The 20092-nt window shown below is 41.2% G+C and overlaps 1 protein-coding gene across 2 annotated transcripts in view; it reads left to right on the forward strand.

Annotated features, from left to right (window-relative positions):
• Window positions 1-15903: 15903 nt before the first annotated feature.
• The window catches only part of LOC147905322 (Mitochondrial ATP synthase D chain-related protein), a 72486-nt gene continuing 68297 nt past the window's right edge, over window positions 15904-20092 (forward strand). Inside the window, exons 1-2 of one of the 2 annotated variants that reach the window (XM_087379486.1) lie at window positions 15904-16206; window positions 17751-18237. In XM_087379486.1, the coding sequence (XP_087235612.1) occupies window positions 16166-16206; window positions 17751-18237 (528 nt within the window). In that variant the 5' untranslated portion in view covers window positions 15904-16165. Of the gene's footprint in view, window positions 16207-17348; window positions 18238-20092 lie in introns of those variants that run through there. The other variant, XM_087379493.1, reaches the window with a different exon arrangement.

A 20092-nucleotide genomic window follows, 5' to 3' on the forward strand; every position in this document is an offset into this window, starting at 1 on the left:
GATGTACTTTCTAACCAAAATGATCTACGACTAAAACAACACACCTAATGGTGGCTATCCTAGAAGTGGACGTAAATGTTTCATCATAATCCCTTATCTTGTATCCAATACAATATGCAATTTGTGGCTATCTTGTATCCAATACGATATGCCGATAGTGTTGTAGCGAGCTTATGCTCCCAATGATTATGGCTAGCTTTTACCATGTAGGTCAAGTGTTGCACAAGGTTTTGTTTGTGCTCTTGTCTTGACCATTGGCTTTATGATAATACAATGTGGACTTTATAGGTGATCATGAATTCACTCATTAGGACTACAATTGTCTTATTGATGAAATGAGATCCTCTATCACTAACAAGTTCAAAAGGTCATCCATGTGAAGAGAGTGGGAGAGAAGTAAGGAGTCTCACTTGCAGCTTTCTCACATACACAATGGGGGAATACACACAAAGGTGGAGGCTAAAAATAGTTTTCCTCTTCTTAGTTGTTAAAGCCAAAAGAATCTCTCTTAGTACAAAAGGAATAGGTGAACCCTATATGTGGGTCTTAAACCAAACTCAGCTAACCTAGGTGGCATACTAACTGAGCCACTAACTAGAGTACATAAAGATAGCAGTCATCTAGCTATTATTCATGGGTGGTGTACCAATTGCATCTGCAGCTAATAAGTCGGTGAAATAAATGCACAACAGTCACCTTGGCATAATTCCTGCACACCAAGCAGGTCTCTAAACTTGCATAGCTTCTCTATGCCCAATGCCTTCGTGAATATGTCAGCTACCTGATCCTCTTTGCTGACATAAACTAGACCAATAAAACCTACTAGAACCTTCTCCCACACATAGTGATAATGCACCTCAATGCGCTTTGTTCTAGCATGATAGACAAGGTTATTTGCTAAGTGTATACTGCTCATGTTGTCATAATAAATGACAACTAGCCCATCTATAGACTGATGCATATCATAAAGTAGCTTATGCAACCAAGCTCCCTCACATGCAACCACTGCCACACCCTTGTATTCAGCCTCTATGCTCGACAAGGCAATTGTAGGCTGTTTCTTGCTGCTCCAAGTGACTACAGCACTCCCAAAAGAGAACACATATCCACTAGTAGATCGTCTATGAAAAATACTACCAGCCCAATCAGCATCAGTGTATCCATGCAACTGTATCTGAACCCCAGTCTCATAAAATAGTCCATACTACAATGTGGACTTCACATAACTTAGTATGTGTCTAGCCGCATCCAAATGCAATTTCCTTGGAGCCTGCATAAACTGACTTACCAACCCAACAGCATAGCTCTGGCCTGGTAATAGTCATATAAATCAAACTTCCTACTATGCGTTTGTACATAGTAGGGTCTTCAAGAACTCACCTGCATCTACATTCAGCTTCACATTCTACTCCAAAGGAACTAAAAATAGGCTTACAGCCTGTCATCCCATATTTGGACAGCATGTCCAATCCATACTGCCTCTGCAAGAGCCATATCCCACTTCTGGATCTAATCACCTCTATGCCCAAGACGTAACGCAGCTCTCCCAAATCCTTCATCTCAAACTTCTACTTCAATAGCATTTTCACATGAAGGATATCTTCATCACTATCACCTGTGATGATCAAATCATCAATATAAATGACAAGCAGCATAATGCCTTTCTCTATTTTTCTCACATAAAGTGAGAAATCTGCCTCGGAAATCTGAAAGCCAATAGTGACAAGATATTGTCCTATCTTGTCTGACCATGCTCTGGGTGCTTGCTTCAAGCCATACAAGGCTTTCTTCAACCTGCAAACAAACTCAGGATGAACAGCATGAACATAACCTAGTGGCTGCTCCATATAGATCTTTGCTTGCAAATCACCATGCAAGAAGGCATTCTTTACATCCATCTGATGTAAATACCATCCCTTTGATGCAGCCATAGCAATGACTACTCTTATAGTTGCCATCCTTGCAACCGGACTGAATGTTTCTTCATAATCAATGCCATATATATGTGCATACCCGTTGACAACTAATCTTGCCTTGTATCTGCTCACAGAACCATTTGCATTGTGCTTCACCTTATAAACCCACTTGCAGCCATTTGCATTCTTGTCTTTAGGCATAGGCACCAATTCCCATGTAGCATTTGCTTCCAAGGCATCCATTTCTTCATCCATGGCTTTCTCCCATTTTTCTTTTCCCATGGCTTGCTCAAAAGAAGTGGGTTTTGGTTCATGTATCACTTTGACCATATAGGCATAGTGAATGGCTATAAATCCATCATATTTTAGCCTATCCATAGAATACTTAACTCTGGTAGACTTGCACAAGATAGGCTCACTACCAGGTGCTCTCAAAACATCCCTTGTCTTCCTTACTCCAGGTGTAACAATAGAAGGAATACCCCAACTCATCATCAAGGCTCTGTTCTGAGCCACTGGATTCACCATCCACATAAGAGTGACCTGCATTCACATCAACCATGAGCTGATCTACTTTGTCTTTCCTTTTGTGATACTTGCATACCACTATCTGCATTGCTTTGAGGAGATTCTCTTGATCTCAATCTGTGTGTCCACGGCAAAGTATGTGAACACTGCTAGAGGACACTATAGGTCCACTAATATTTTGTGATTGCTGCTATGAATTCTGTGCAGCATTACCATTTTGTGCATCTACATCATCAATCACATATACTAGTTTATACCAATTGCTCATCTCATCAAAAACAACATCTCTGCTCACTATAAACTTACGAGTAGAAGGGTTATAGCATCTATACCCTTTTTGCTGCAGAGAATAACCAATAAAGATGCACTTCTCAGCTTTTGGATCCAACTTGGATCTCAACTCATCTGGCACATGAACATAGGCAATGCAACCAAAAACTTTCAAATGAGAAATATCTGGTTTCCTACCAGTATACCTCTCCTCTAGCGTCATGCCATGTATTGCTGCAGTGGGAGTCCTGTTCATTGTGTAGACTGCTATAGCAACTGCTTCAACCCAATAATAATCTGGCAGGACTTTTTTGTTGAGCATGGCATGAGATACCTCTCCAATATGCATGTTTTTCCTTTCTTCAAGTCCATTTTGCTGTGGGGTATGACTGCATGAATATTACTACTTTATGCCATGCTCCTGCAGGAACCTTGCAAACTCATTTGAGAGATACTCTCCCCCTCCATCTGACCTTAGGCATTTTATTTGTAGGCCTGTTTCTTTCTCACTCATAGCTTTAAAAGCTTTGAAATTCCCAAATACGTCACTTTTCTTTTTCATGAAATACACCCAAACTTTTCTGCTATAGTCATCAATAAAAGTGACAAAATAATGACAGCTTCCAATAGATGCATTTTTAGTAGTCCACAAATCAAAGTGGATTAATTCCAATGGCCTCTTACTCTCTTGAACATGTCTAGGAAATGGTTTCTTTGCCTGTTTTCCAAATTGACAGGCTTCACATACCTTATGCATTTTTGCAACCTTGAACTTAGGCAATCCTGCAACAATATTTTGGGCCTGCATTAATTTAAGTCATCGTACATTAACATGACCAATGCGTTTATGCTAGATATCAATATCTGCAACTACACCAGTCCCATGTGCAAACATTGTTGCACTCAATTTAGGCATGTCCGCATCCAATGTAAACATCCTGCCCTTCTTCTTCACTTTTCCTATCAAGCGACCTTTATTTTTCATATCCTCAACAAAACATCCATGAGGATTAAATCTGACCTGCAAGCCCTGCTCAACCATTTGGCCAATAGAAACCAAGTTCTTGGTGATATTCGGGACATGAAATACATCAGACAGGTATTTCTTTTTCCCATCCTGCATAGACAACGGAATTTTACCAATCTGCACAATAGGATGTGCAGTATCATCACCAGTCTCCACAAATCTAGTCTTTCCATTTTCCTTGCCTCCTGCATCCATTCTGCATGAACTGTCATGTGGTTTGATGCACTTGAGTCAACATACCACACATCATTGCTTTCTTCTGCGCTTGTCATAGAATTGGTCATGTGCTACACCATAAACAAATGCTCATTTCTGTCATCACTCTGTGTACTAGAGGATGCATAATTGCCTTGCTGCAATTTTCTATTAGGGATGTCATTCTGCTTTTTGTAGCAGTCTTTAGCCATATGACCCATTTTACCACAATAGTAGCATTCAACATTACTGTTTGCATTTTGGCCTCTCTACCATCCACCATGACCTCTTTGGCTCCCCCTGCCTCTAAAGTTACCACATCCTCCTCCACTGAACTAGTTTTCTTGAATTTGCTACATATTTTGATTTCTGCCATGGCCTCCAGATCGGCCTGCTCTACCTCTTCCAGGATTTGAGTAGAAGATAGTTTCTTTTGAAGTTCCTCCTGAAGAAGATGCACCACCATTTCTCTGCTCTTCAAAAATTAGAAGAGCAATCAACTCCTCAAAATCAAGAAATTTTCACAGACGGCAATGGATGTCTAGAATTCTGCATAATCCTTTCCTAGACCATTCAAGGTCACAGAAACTAAATCATCATCTTCCACTGGTGACCCAAGGGAAGCAGGTGCATCTACAATCTTCTTCACCTTCATGTGGTAGTCATTGGTGCTCATATTTTCTCTCTGCACATTATGCAACTCCTACTTGAGCTGCATTTTCTTGGCTTACGTATTTGTGCTGTACATTTTTGTACATTTTTGTCAAAGTATCCCATGCCTCCTTGGACGTGCTTACATCCTGAATATGCATAATCATAGAATCTGAAATATTGATAGACAGCTAGTACATAACTTTTCTGGCTCTCTGATGCCATCCTTTAAATGCCTGCAACTCCTATCGATTGGGAACATTAGGAATAACTAGTTCTTGTTCAGCTCCAGTAATGAACTCCCAATAGCCTTTTCCCTTAAGGAAATTCGTCATTCTAAACTTCCATGCTTGGAAGTTGTTCTTATCAAGCTTTTTAATGACTATCTATGAAAGAGCATCAGACGCCATTACAGAACACTACAAAAATATTGTCACTGCAAAAAAAAAAACTTCTGTCTCACAAGGGCAAATCTGCAAAACTGACGAAAGTGGTATTTGACCACACAGTCACTTCCTAGTTACGATTTTGCATCAACATGCAATAAAAATGATTCTTTTACTCCCAATATCTCTGTGCACAGGCATACGATGCAATTTCTATAGCAACTTTCACCGACCTGTGGAACAATGGTCACACAGCAAAAAATAGTTGCCACCAAAACGAGCCCCGAAATGGCCTCGAATCAAAAAAATAATGTTGCTAAGGGCTTCTCTCTTGCCTGCAGCATATACTACCCTCTCACCACACCGCGAAGGGTGTCCCAATCTGAGACAGTGCACTCTTGCACTTTTCGACTATGCTACCTACAAAGATTTGCTCCCAAACTCGAAAAAGGAAAGCAACACTGATCCTCTTACCAAGACACTGTGAACTTGGTTTGCTTTCTTGAGCTCCTTACCATGAACCAAGCTCTGATACCATGTAAAGAGAGTGGGAGAGAAGTATGGAGTCTCACTTGTAGCTTTCTCACATACACAATGGGGGAATACACACAAAGGTGGAGGCTAAAAACAGTTTTCCTCTTCTTAGTTGTAAAAGCCAAAAGAATCTCTCTTAGTACAAAAGGAATAGGTGAATCCTATATGTGGGTCTCAAACCAAACTCAGCTAGCCTAGGTGGCATACTAACTGAGCCACTAACTAGAGTACATAAAGGTAGCTATCATCCAGCTATCATCCAGCTATTATTCATGGGCGGTGTACCAACCGCATCTGTAGCTAACAAGTCGGTGACATAAATGCACGATGGTCACCCTGGCATATCATGAGTGGAGCTCGATATCTCAACAATCCAAATCATGATATGACTTGTTCATACAAGAACATGTCTGTTGACCTAGCATCATACCTTTTTGTCACCTTAGCCTTCCCACTTAGTGAAATAATTAGTGGTGGTGACAATGATGTATCACACGTGTGTGCCATTCTTCAAAGGGTTGACTAATGAAAACACCAGTAAGGGACATTCTATTGTTTGTTGTGCTATAGGATTCAATAGAGTTGTTCAACAATCAGCTGATACTACATTGCATCCTTGATTAATGTACATGCCCTTTCCTTGTTGAGGGGCTTGTCTTGCCAAAACCCATTTTTCAAGAAGTGACCAATCTCCTCTGCCCATTCTAGTATTAAATCCACGGGAAATAATGGGGCATCTAGAAGATTGTCATCAATGCCAATTGGTGGCTCGCTATTGGGAATTTACAACATGTGATCAACCAAGACATGGGTTTTATCGTTGCAAAATATGATGGTAAAATCAAATTCCAATAAAATTAGCATCCATCATGTTATTTGCTCAGCCACGCAAGGCTTGTTCAATAAGTAAGGAATTACCTAATGATTTTTAAAAAACACAAACTTGTTAGTAGCAAGTAGTGATGAAACTTCTTAACAATGTAAACCATCTGAAGACCTTCCCTTTTTATGGTCATATAATTCATATCTTCTTTATTAAGTTGGTAGCTTGCTAAGTAGATCAAATGGAGTGAATTTCCATGCAAAATAGTCCTTGCATTGTAACAGAATGGAGATCAATGCTTCTTCCTATTTTTGCATGAGGTGACCAGTGATGTAGACCAGTTTAGGGCCTTCACCATCTTCTACTAGGTTCACTTCCTTGTCTTTAGCTTATCCTCTTTCAACACCTCTTTGGATGGTTGTTTGTCCTGGTTGGGGCCTCCTTGATCTTAGCATTGGTGGTTTTGACCTTTGGGGTCTCTTCCTTTTCCACATTAACAAATCTTACAAGGGCTTTTACTTGGCTTAGTAGTGGACCTTTAGCTCAATGAAAATTCATGTGATGAATTTTGGTTCCTCTAACATACATAAGCCAATGTAGGTTAGATTTTAGCTTGACTTCGCCCTTCCTATTCTTAGAAGCCTTGAGCATGTTGATCATGTTAAGTGATGTCTTGCACCTTCTGACCAGGCGTAGCAATCTATGTTTCACTCTTCTTCAATATGTTTATGGTTGCAAGTATATGCATCCAATTGTGAGAGGATTTGGATCTAGAAGTGGAGCATACCAATGATCATCCCGGTCCTCACCCTCGTCCCTCTCACTACATGCTTGGAATACATTAATTGAATTCAACCATTGAGTACTTTGGATAAAGAAATAGGCACCCTATAATGATCATTGTATTGTGTCACTTCCCAAATTTAATAGAAATCTTAGTACTTACTTGCACAGATTTTACCTACCCCATTAGGAAAAAAGGAAAATTGAGCCTAACCGACTACGACTGGTGCCTATATAAGAGCAAGTCCATGAAGCCCATTTCATCACTGGCTACAGCAACCCTGATTCCTTAGCATTCAGCCTCCATCTTCTACTATTTCTAGCACACCATTGTAGCTTCTTTCACAGGAGCGCACGGTTGGGAGGCAGCGCCATCTATTGTATCAGTTCTATAGTAATCAAATTTTTGATTCTTTATACTATCTTGTTTTCACTCTTGCGTACGAGATCTTGTTATCTGTTGAGCACAGATGTATTATTTTCTTACATGGTATCAGAGCCTAGACTCTAGCAAGAAGATTTGGTAGTGTGTTTCTATTTGCGAGCAGATTATGAGAGATGGCCCAGCCCGCAAGATTGCGAATCCCACCATTCGGCAAAAGCGGAAAGTTGGACGGTTCTAACTATCCACTCTCGAAGTTCAAGATAAAGACCATCCTAAGCGCATACGAGCTTTGAGACACTGCTACTAGGGTGGACGTGAGGTCGGTTGTGAGACTGGATCCAGCCAATGTAGGAGCAGGACAACAGATAGTACCAACTACGGATGATATTCTCGCATGGACAAGAAGAAATGCAGATGCACTGTGTTCTATTGTCTGCAGTGTTAGTGATTCCGTCATGGCGTTAATTCAACATGTCACCACAGCAGAGGAGGCATGGACGGTCTTGAAAAATCAATACGAGACCACGAATCAGACGTGGATTTAGAATCTGGAGACTAAACTCGCGAATGAGAAGTTGTCTGAGTCTAAAGTGGTAGAGAAGTTCATCACCAGGGTGAAGAATCTGCGTGATCAGATGACTCCAATTGGCATCACCATCACCAGCGAGAATCTAGCACGAAGGTGCATACGGATTCTCCCACCAAAGTACGACGGTCTTGTTACGGTGCTGAATATGCAGAATAGAAATCTGCCCCTAAACTTTGAGGATTTCAACGCGATGCTTCTGGAGGAGGAGATGCATCAAAAGACGAGGACTGGAGAAGATTCGGCTTTTGGAACCGGATCAAAGAAAGGTAAGGGTAAGGACTCTAGTAACCCATCTTCTTCTGATGATAAAAAGAGAAAGAAGAAGAACAAGTGCTTCTATTGCAACAAGGCAGGGCACAAGCAGAATGAGTGCCAAAAGAAGATTGCAGATGAGAAGAACGAAATAAAGAAAGAGTCCAGCAATAGCACGCAGGCAGTACCAATAGAGCTGTTCATCGCAATTGAGGAGATTTGCACGGAGGCAGTTCATGTACCTGCGGATGAACTGTGGATCATTGACAGTGGTGCATCACGCCACATGACCAGTCGGAAGGATTGGTTTACCTCTCTACAGCCAGTAGGGAATGACATCCTGGTAGCAGTCGGCAATGATGCAAAATGCCCAGCAAAAGGAAAAGGTACGATTGCTCTCAAGTCAGATGGAGTGGTAAAACAGTTGTCCGATGTTCTTTATGTGCCAGATATCAAGAGGAACTTGTTGTCCATTTCTACAATCACGGATCAGGACCTCAAAGATCAATTCGATAAGAATGGTGCACAGATCTTGGATCTTCAAGGAAAGGTCATTCGTAAAGGTACACGGCGCAACAACATTTACGAACTCTCAGCCTTCAGTGCTCGAGTGGATGTGAAGAGAACACTAACTTGTGGCATGAGAGGTTTGGTCATCTAAGCCTTAGTTCTTTGAAGGAGATGCATCAAAGTGGAATGATTGTAGACCTACCAGAAATTACAGATCTGCTTGATGTATGTGAAGCTTGCATGATGGGCAAGCAGCATCGATAGCCCTTTCCTAAAGAGGCCAACAGGGCAAAGGCTTCTCTAGAGCTCGTTCACACGGACCTCTGCGGAAAGATGGAGATGAAAGCTTTGGGTGGTTCCTTCTACTTCATGACGCTAATCGACGACTACAGTAGAAGGATATGGATATACTTCTTAAAGACGAAAGATGAGGTTTTTAGTAGGTTCAAGGAATGGCATGTAATGGTCGAGAAAGAATCGGGGAGGAAGGTGAAGAAGTTGAGATCAGACAGAGGTGGAGAGTTCGCATCGACTAAATTTGAAAGTTACTTCAAAAGTCACAAAATCAAGAGGTAGAAACCCCTGCCACATACATCACAGCAAAATGGAGTAGCAGAACACAAGATGCGCATCATCTGTGAAATGGGCCACAGTTGATGAAAGGGAAAGATTTGCCAAAGACTTTCTAGGCTAAAGCATGTAACACTACAGTTTACATCCTCAATCGTAGCTACACGAAGGCTGTGAACGGAATGACTCCACTGCAAGCCTTTTCTAGTAAGAAACCTTCAGCTGCATATTCCAGAGTTTTTCGATGTGACTGTTTTGTGCATGTCCCTGATGCTACCAGGACCAAATGGGAACCGAAGAGCCAAAAGTGTATTTTCTTGGGCTACAGTGAAGAGGCGAAGTGTTACCATCTCTATAACCCTATTACCAAGAAGGTAATTGTAGGTCGCGATGTGGTCTTCTCAGAACAGCCGCATCAATTGGAGGGAGATGCTTCCTTCCAAGACAACCACGACCAGGATATCCATCTAGTACTGCCACCAACAGCAGACCGAACTCCCCCAATAGTGCTTGGGAGGATTCAAGACAAAGAAGATGAAGAAGAGCCTGCAGAACCACAACGACAATGGCCATTCCCAAAGTGGGTAAAGTAGCTTTTGGACGGCAGAGAACCTCCAGCCATTAAGGAGGAACCATCTGAACACCACCGGTCTAAGAGATTAGAGGAGCAAAGAAGGGCGCAAGAACACTTGGTCAACTATGCTTTGATGATAGAAGTGATCCGTGCTGATGAACCCAAGTGTATTGAAGAGGCACAAGGCAATGATAGGTGGATGGAAGCTATGCAGTCGAAGTATGGCTCCGTAATGAAGAACAACACTTGGGACCTTGTGGATCGACCACCAAAATGCAAGGTAATCGGAACCAAGTGGGTGTACAATATCAAGTACAAGTCCGATGGCACATTGGATAAGTACAAGGCTCAGCTCGTGGCAAAAGGATTTGCATAGGTACATGGCTTTGATTATCAAGACTTTTGCTCCCACAACTCGACTAACCACAATTTGCAGTGTTTTGGCTTTAATTGCCCAAGGAAGTTGGCCCGTGTTTGAGATGGAGGTGAAATCCGCCTTTTTGAATGGAGATCTCAAGGAGGAGGTATATGTGGGACAACCACCAGGTTTTGAGATCCCCGGTTCAGAAGGTAAAGTCTGCAAACTGAAGAAGGCACTTTACGGGCTAAAACAAGCTCCACGAGCATGGTACCAGTGAATTGATGCCTACTTTCTGCAAAACGGGTTCAGGAGGAGCCCATCTCATGCAAATTTGTATATCTTCAGAGGAGGCAGGTGTATGATCGTGGTCCTTTATGTGGATGACCTTGTCATAACAGAGAACCATGAAGAGAAGATCTCGCAGATGAAGCATTTGCTAGGAAGAGAGTTTAAAATGACAGACCTCAGACTGATGCATGTTTGTTTGGGGATTGAAGTTTGGCAGGAGCCGAAACAGATCTTCATTTCATAGCTGAACTAAGCTGGAGAGATAGTGAAGGCATTTGGCATGGCTGAGTGCAAGACAATTGGTACCCCTATGGAGGTTGACGCGAAGCTCTCAAACCAGGATTCATCACCACTGGTGGATGAAGCGAAGTACAGAAGGCTTGTGGGTAGCTTGATTTACCTATGCAACACACGGCCGAACATCAGTTTTGCGATTGGTGTACTAAGCAGGTTTTCCAATAAGCCCCGGGAGAACCATTGGAGGGCAGGGATGCGGGTGCTGAAATACATCAAAGGCACACTTGATTATGGCATCACCTATACCAAGGGCAACATCTTGACCGGATTCTGTGACTTGGATTGGGCAAGAGATGTGGACAGTAGGAGATCAGTGACAAGGTACTGTTTCTCACTTGGATCTGGAGTTGTGTCATGGGTCAGCAAGAAGCAACCCACAATTGCTCTTTCTTCTACCGAGGCCGAGTACAAATCTGCATGCTTTGCTTCTTGCGAAGCAGTGTGGTTGAGGAGGATTTTGGGGGACATGGGTGCAGTGTAGAACAAGCCTACGCAGTTATCATGTGACAATCAGAGTTGCATGGCGATTGTAAAGAACCCGGTGTTCCACGCTCACATAAAACACATTGAGATTCAATATCACTTTGTACGCGAGCTCATCATGGATGGAGAGGTCGACTTGGAGTACTGTTCGACTACAGAGAATGCTGTGGACATCTTCATGAAGGCTCTTGGAGCTATTCATTGCAATTTCAAAGACTTGATGATTACATATTATATTTGGTTGAAATTCTTCCTCTCAAACTATGGAACTTTCTTCTCCTCTCCACATCGCCCCCGCTCGACCCCCCTACTCCCCCTTGATTGTTTCCCCCTTGCATCTCGCCCTTGCTTTCCCCTTTCGCTTATCTTACCTTGGCTTCATGCTACTGATTCCGGCCTCTCGCACAAGATCTTTGTGCTTCCTATATCATTTTTTTCTTGCTAAGGAAGGAAATCCTTCATAAAGTAAAAATTGAAGAGACATAAAATACTAAACAAGAAAACAATTGAAGGGTTCAAGGAGGGAGCAGTCCTAGCACTCAACCCACTTTGTCTCATGTTGAAATATTAAGGCATAGGGAAGTAGATTTAGGCTACTTTAGTCTATTAATTCTTAATCAACACTCCTATGGACAAACCCCATCCTTGTGTACATGTGACCCACATTAAATGTGTAGAAAAGCATACCAATCAATACAAGCACATTTGGGAGAACATATATGATATCCTTAAGCCTCTCTTTATTAATAATGCCTCCATGCTTTAGTGGAAGAATGATCTTCCTTTTGGGAAATTTCCATATGTAATATTTCAATTTTCTTATTCTATAATAATATGGCCAATGGCACTTTGGTTTTCTTTTCCTCTTAGGTGAAACCTCTATTCTTTTTATAGCAAATTCATCCTATTCTTATCATGATGTCAATATGAAATTTGTGTGACGCTCGCCTGATTGCATTATAATATGTAGAGCTCTAACGGAGACACTATTGATTGCATTTTGCTATAGCACCAACCTACTTTGGATCATCCTAAGTTGAAAGACTACTGTATTAAGGTCTAGTAGGTTGCTGGTAGAGAGACCTTAATCTGGTGTTAATATCAAATTCACTATTGTCTTGTCAACTCTTTATCTTATTGCAGTATAAGATTCCTACTCATGTGACACTCCTCTGATCGTATCATATCATGCAAAGCAAAATTGGAGTTACTATTGGATCATCTTAATGTGAAAAGCCACCAGATTAAGGTCTACTAGGTCAAACACACATTGCTTGATGAATCCATTAATATTAATTGACCGTGTGTTGAATATTATAATGTGCTATGGGTTTGAATTTTTCTTTCTTTCTTTGACACAAGTTGCTAACTTTATATCTTGGAGCATTTCTACAAGGATTTGCTCATATGGTATATCGATTGACCATGTGTTGAAGATTATAAAGTTGTGCTATGGTTTACTTTTCAAAAATAAAAAACTAAAAAAAATAAATAGAAAGTGCCGAATATATTAACAGTGGGGGAGGGGAGTCCCTTTAAAAAAGAACTGCCCAAGGCCTACACTCCTAGAGTAGGTAGAACTCACTTCAAAAGAGTGACATAAGCACCAGGCTAGATCACCCAAGCATTGGCTTTTCAAAGACTTAGTCTGGCCCAAGATCTCAGTGAGGTCAAACAAGGATGACTTAACAATGCCCATGATCACCCCCTCCTCATACCGCGGGGCAAGATCTTTCATGAACACAGCTTGGTTCCTGGCTGACCAAATCGACTAGCAAACGGCTCCTCGAATAAAAGTCTAGCAAGCCTCCAACCTGGAGGGTAGTCTAGTAGAGTCCCCTAGCAAACCCATCTTCTAGTTTTTGACCAGATAAAATTTAGTCATCAAGCCTACTTCCCTCACAGCTCTCTCGACTTTCTTCCAATACCCTTTGGTGACTGAGCAATGCCACATTAGGTGATGTATCGATTCCACTGCGTGACCACACAAAACACATAGGGGGAGACTTGGAAGATTTTTGCTAGCTTGTGTCTGACCACCGGGAGCCATTGATTTATGATCTTCCAAAGGATGAAATTGAACTTGCCCGCACAATAGGTTTGCCATACTTCCTTTAACTTGCTATGCCACCAACCGTGGGCACGATGGAGACCCCACTTTTTATTCAGACTCCAGACCAATAGATGGCTTTCCAGCAGCCCCTTATACACCGGTTTGGCAGAGATCTTCCTTAGTGGGGATCCTAGATTTAGGACCAAGATCCTAGTCCCTTTCAGAAAATGATGCGTGCGCACCTCAAATTTAGATATGCCAATGAGGCTCCGTTAAGCATTACAACCTTGCTCCACCAGATACTTTCGATCAGCCTTGCATCCCCTTTAAGCCCTCTTAGATTCCTCCATGAACATTTGTCAATTTTACTGTCCTCCAAGCTGAAACGAGTCTAGCCATTAGGTCAGAACCTTTAATCCGAAGAGGGAAGTTTGAAAACAGCCTGGCGAACCAAGGAAGCCCTTCCACGCTCCAACCTTAGGACTTATCCCTTTCTCAATGAGCCACCTAGCTACCTCCATCCACGAATTAGAGTCCTTAAAGAGGCAAGGGAGCCACTTACTAATGAGGGAGACATTTTTAATACCCATGTCAAGGATGTGCAGGCCCCCTTGCTGTTTGGGGCACTCCTTGGCTATACTTTACTTTTTTCTTTCTTTCTTTCTATTTTTACGCAAGGTGACAACTTTATACCTTGGAGTATTGCTACAAGTTTTGCTAATACAATATATCAATTGTCCACGTGTTGCATATCATAATAGAGAAGGATAAGACACCACCATGGACAAAGTATTGAAAGACAATATCTGAACTTGTCATTTTCTTTGTCTGTTGGCACACTATCATACATACTTGGCATTATACACTTGGAAATACTCGAACAATATTTCGATTAAAAAAACACATAAAATTGTTGCAAAGAAAGAAACCACTATGGACAAAGTATTGAAAGACAGATATTGTTATAGATACTTGAAAGTATGATATGAATTTCTCAGTTTCTTTGCCTATTGGCATGCTATCATCCATGTAGGGTATTATACACTTTGAAATACTTGAACAATAATTTCGATTACAAACATGTAAAGAATAGAGTACAAAAAGACACCAACATAGGCAAAGCATTGAAAGACAATACTATTACAGATACTCAAAGTAGTATGATATGAATTTCTAATTTTCTTTGCGTATGGGCATGCTACCATATATACATGGTATTGTACACTCAAAACTAATTTAGAAGTCTCAACTACATTTATTTGAGGAGCAAATACAAAATGAAAATGAATAAACGTACATCCTTTAATGTCTCCTAGACAAAAAGTAATTAAAGACAAACTTGATTACATTTATTCTAGCAACAACAGATACACAAATATTTATTGTACCCAATGAACGAGGAGGCAGTGTGTTAGGCAGTCTTGTTAATTTAAGGGCAAATGGAACCTTTGTTGGGGGTTTTCTGATTTTGAATTCTTTGCCACATGTTAAATGCTTATTTGATGCTTTACAAAAAGCGCCTAAAGATTATTATCCCTTGAACATGATATATTTTATTTGCACTGCCTCGTTATAGGGACTACTATAGTACTACCTCATTACACGGACTCCTACAGAACTGCCTAATTACATGATATATTTTGTTAGCACTGCCTCGTTACAAGGACTACTATAATGGAGGACTGAAACTCCTTTGTGAAATTCTACGTGTAGTTTTTCAAAAAAGAAACTAAGTTCTGTGTTTCAAATTGCCATTTACGGAGATCATTAAAGAACATATGCATTTTAATAGCCTAACTCCCTAGTTTGCTTTCCTTTTGGCCTACCCTCTCGGTAGATCTAAGTGGAGGTTCGCTTCTCTAAGAAGCGAAAATTCAGAATTTAATTTTATGATTGGTCCAACTCCCCACTTTCTATGTCTTTCCCTTGAGGTCTTTACACACCGCCCAAGTCCCCGCACGCCAAGCCTTTGTTGTAGGGGCATGCTGCCACATTCAAAAAGCTTATTGGATCCTTAAAAAAAGGAGGTTGGACAAAGTTGGGTAGCCAAGACCCCTTGCCCAAGAGCATGGGCGAGGGGTTTACATTGTTGCAAGCATTTATTGCTTAGGGGCTGGTGGGGCTTGAACCTCCCATACCTTGCCACATCTCCATGGTAGTGTGTAATGATCCCTGCCCGCCATGGAGGAAAAATAGCAACTTGGGCAGGTGAGGGCTTGGTTTGTAAAGACCTTAAAATCTTCCGCCTTTTCCTCTACTCTCTCCCCCCCCCTCTCTCTCTCTCTCCTTCCTTTATCTCCGGTAGTCCTACACATCATCTTTTTCGCTTTTGTGATCTTGTATGAATGATTAAATATCATTCACCTTCTTTAAACTAACAAGAGGTCAGGACTGAGCTTCCCTCTAAGAGGGGTTTTTTATCCAAAAGAGCTTGCTTTACCAGTATTCTAGGAGGGAGTGCTCTCTTGTTTGGTAAAAGGGAAAGCGTGAGAAAGGTCATTTTGGCATGGAGTGCATGCATGACACAGATAGATCTTGATTGTTTGAGAAAGTGTTGTCTATGGCTTCCTTGATTAGTCTGTTGCTTCTCTAATCAGTTCGCACTATTTCTGAACTTCTCGTAGCTCTGTTCCTTTCACATGATCCAGCTTCCCTGCCATCATATAAACTCGTAGCGCCCCTTCTTAGCCATGGAGGAGAAGAAACAAAGAAAATCTAAGAAGAAGCATATGTTACAGATACTTGAAAGTATTGAAAGACATATATTGTTACAAATACTTGAAAGTATGATTTGAATTTCTCAGTTTCTTTGCTTATTGGCACGCTATCATACATGCAGGGTATTATACACTTTGAAATACTTCAACAATAATTTCGATTTCAAAAACATGCAAAGAATAGAGTACAAAAAGACACTAACATAGGCAAAGTACTAAAAGACACCAACATAGGTAAAGTATTGAAAGACAATACTATTATAGATACTCAAAAGTAGTATGATATGAATTTCTAATTTTCTTTGCGGGTATGGCATGCTACCATATATACATGGTATTGTACACTCAAAACTAATTTAGGAGAGTCTCAACTACATTTATTTGAGGAGCAAATACAAAACGAAAATGAATAAACGTACAACTTTTAATGTATGTGTGTTCCTCTTAAACAAAAAGTAATCGAAGACAAACTTGATTACATTTATTCGAGCAACAACAGATACAAAAACATTTCTTGTACCCAATGATGAGGAGGCAGTGCGTTAGGCAGTCTTATTAATTTAAGTACAAATGGAACCTTTGTTGGGGGTTTTCTAATTTTGAATTCATTGCCACATGTTACTATTTGATGCTTTAAAAAAGCGCCTAAAGATTATTATCCCTTGAATTATATATTTTGTTTGCACTGCCTCATTATAGGGACTACTATAGTACTGCCTCGTTATAGGGACTCCTATAGAACTGCCTGATTACATGATATATTTTGTTAGCATTGCCTCGTTACAGGGACTACTATAATGGAGGACTGAAACTCCTTTGTGAAATTCTACGTGTAGTTTTTTAAAAAAGAAACTAAGTTTCGTGTTTCAAATTGCCATTTACGGAGATCATTAAAGAACATATGCATTTTAATAGCACAACTCCCTAGCTTGCTTTCCTTTTGGCCTACCCTCTCGATAGGTCTAAGTGGAGGTTCGCTTCTTTAAGAAGCAAAAATTCAGAATTTTCTTATTGCGAAAGTCCTAAATTTTATGATTGGTCGAACTCCCCACTTTCTATTTCTTTCCCTTAAAATCCCCCACCTTTTTCTCTACTCTCTCCCACCCCCCCTCTCTCTCTCTCTCTCCTCCAATAGTCCTAGAGATCATCTTCCTACACATCATCTCTCCATTGTATTCTTTTTGGCTTTTGTGATCTTGTATGAATGATTAAATATCATTCACCTTCTTTAAACTAACAAGAGGTGAGGACTGAGCTTCCCTGTAAGAGGGGGATAGGGGTTTTCAATCCAAAAGAGCTTGCTTTACGAGTATTCTAGGAGGGAGTGCTCTCTTGATTGGTAAAAGGGAAAGCCTGAGAAAGGCCATTTTGGCATGGAGTGCATGCATGACACAGACAGATCCTGATTGTCTGAGAAAGTGTTGACGATGGCTTCTTTGATCAGTCTGTTGCTTCTCTGATTAGTTCGCACTATTTCTCATCCTATCAACTCTTAGCGGCCCTTCTTAGCCTTAGCCATGGAGGAGAAGAAACGGAGAAAATCTAAGAAGAAGCATAGATCCGGTCATCCTGACGGCTCCCTCCCGCAGCCTCAGTCCTCCAACGCTGCTTTTTCTACGAGCGCAGATCACATTCAAGATATAGACTCTGACTCAAATGTTGTTCCCTTGGCAAACGGGGAGGCAGGTGATCAAGTTGTCTCTGTTGAAGATCTGAAGGATAAGACTGGCATTCGCCCCACACAAATCTTGGGTCCTGGGCGCATCGCTTGTATTTCAGGTTCAAAGCCACTTCAAAGTTCCGGTCCTGAAGATGTATTCGAAATTCCAACGGATTTTGAAAATAAAGGAAGAGAGAGCGCCGGCATGGTTTCTGATAACCTGAATAAAATGGAAAATCACCTGCTGGACGACCAACGCGAAGAATTAACTGCTAAAGAGCACCTTGTTGGCCAGTTGAGGGCAGCCTTGGCTGCAGAAACCGCAAATGCAGAAGCGCTTCGCGTTGCTTTTGATGAGCTTAGGGACGCCCATAGTATCTCTGAGGCAAGTGTGCGGAAACTTCGCTTCAAATTTCATTTCTTTGCAAACCGTCTCAGAGCATCGCTCCTTCAAATTCTTAGTCTTCGATTGCATTTTGAAATGCTCATGGACTGCTTGCAAGTTAATATTGCGTAGTTCCGACCTCCTTTCCGTGAACAACATTTTTTGATGCCTTTCTTTGACGAATGAAAGTAGTTTGTACATTTCGTTTTGAAATGGAATTAAAAGGCTTAAGAGAAAATGTGCCTCATTCGGAATCGGTCTAAAGGCTAGATCTTTTGTGAAACAAGTCTTTTTGCTCACTAATCACGACTGCTGTCATTGTGAAAGGCCTTTTACGATGGACTTATCTCCTTACAACCACCAAAATGTAGAGAGGCTTTTCCCCTCCCAATTATTGATCATTTTTTATGAATAGAAGAAAAATATACACGAAATCGTGCCTGGTTGCACAATATTGCTTTCAACCGTAGCAACCTAAGTATATACCGAACCAAATAGAAAGGCAGTAGTTGCCTGACAAATCCATTGTAATGACGTCCCAATTCTTGGTTGAGCCATGCATCTGTCCATAGGAGGAAGTATTAAATGCGTAGATAGTATAGTCATGTCTTTTGTTGTGAATTGGGGGTGTATGCTGTTCTAGCTGCATTCTTTCCAGACTATTCCCAGTTATGGCAAGTCTAGACGATATCCCCTTTTTATCCCAGGCAGAAGTATTCTTTTTCCCTACAGTCATCAAAGTTGTGAACACTGTTTCCCAATGTGATAGATCAATGCCGGAAGTTGATATCCAGAAATTGAATCAACAATCAAGAATTGCATTTCAAGGGGGCTTGACGATTTTCATAGGGACTGAACGAATCACCTTGGACTCCCTACTATGTTGCTTGAGATAGTGACCATCGTATTGAGATATTGAGACTATCTTGTTGTCCTCCAAGGCTCTGCTCCCTAAGATCTGCAAATGAGTGGAGGAAATTCTCCTTTGAGAGCACCCGTAATATATTATTGCTAACACACCAATGTGGCATGCACAAGTGTCTCTCTTTACCCCACCCTATCACCTACTAGATTGAGCTTTTGCGAATGTACTTTCTGTTGTCTGCCTCTTGGCCCACTCGGCTTGAATTGGATATGGAAATCTTTATAAGAAGATTTTATTATTTTGCAGATACTACTCTATCCCAATTCGTTTTGATACCAACTGCGATGACTCCATGTACCTAGGGGCTTACACTTCCAAGTCTGCGGTTCCAAGTAAGATAGATCCACCACTAGGATATCTGCAAAACACAAATCATAGAACATGTCCGTGAAGAAGAGTTGGCGGCTTCACCTCCCAGCCATAGGTGCATTGCATTGTTTCATTGCCAAGACTTGGGTCCATCGCGAGCCATCCGACTCTCTATAGTAAGAACACATAACTTAGGTTTCTTTATGGGCATAGATATGTCCGAGTACTAGGATTCCGGCGATGACGTGCCATGCCCTGCTGCAATTGTAATGTTTTTTTTGTTTTTGCCAGGAGCCCTTTTGGCCTTTTTGCAACAAGACTTGCAACAAAATGATTTTGTTTTGATCTACATGCAAATCCGATAGCTATTTTATAAAAAAAGGGGCAGGTGATTTGGTTTGCTGCAGCTGTCTCGCACATAGCTGAGTGAGCAAATGGCCCCTTTTAACTATTGGCTTAGCTGATTAATCAGATTGATAGCCAAGTCCTCCATGTTCATTCCTTTAGTGGCTGTGGCTATGTCCTTGGCTTCACTTGGATTGGCGGCCTTAAAAGTTTGTGAGGCCTCAGGTGAGGTGGATGGAGGCTTTTTCCGTTGAGCCTTTTCCTTCATATTATCGC

The sequence above is a fragment of the Dipteris shenzhenensis genome, chromosome 1 (genome assembly GCF_047967505.1).
Source record: "Dipteris shenzhenensis isolate YYH24624 ecotype China chromosome 1, Dip_SZ_1.0, whole genome shotgun sequence".
Taxonomy (NCBI): Eukaryota; Viridiplantae; Streptophyta; class Polypodiopsida; order Gleicheniales; family Dipteridaceae; genus Dipteris; species Dipteris shenzhenensis.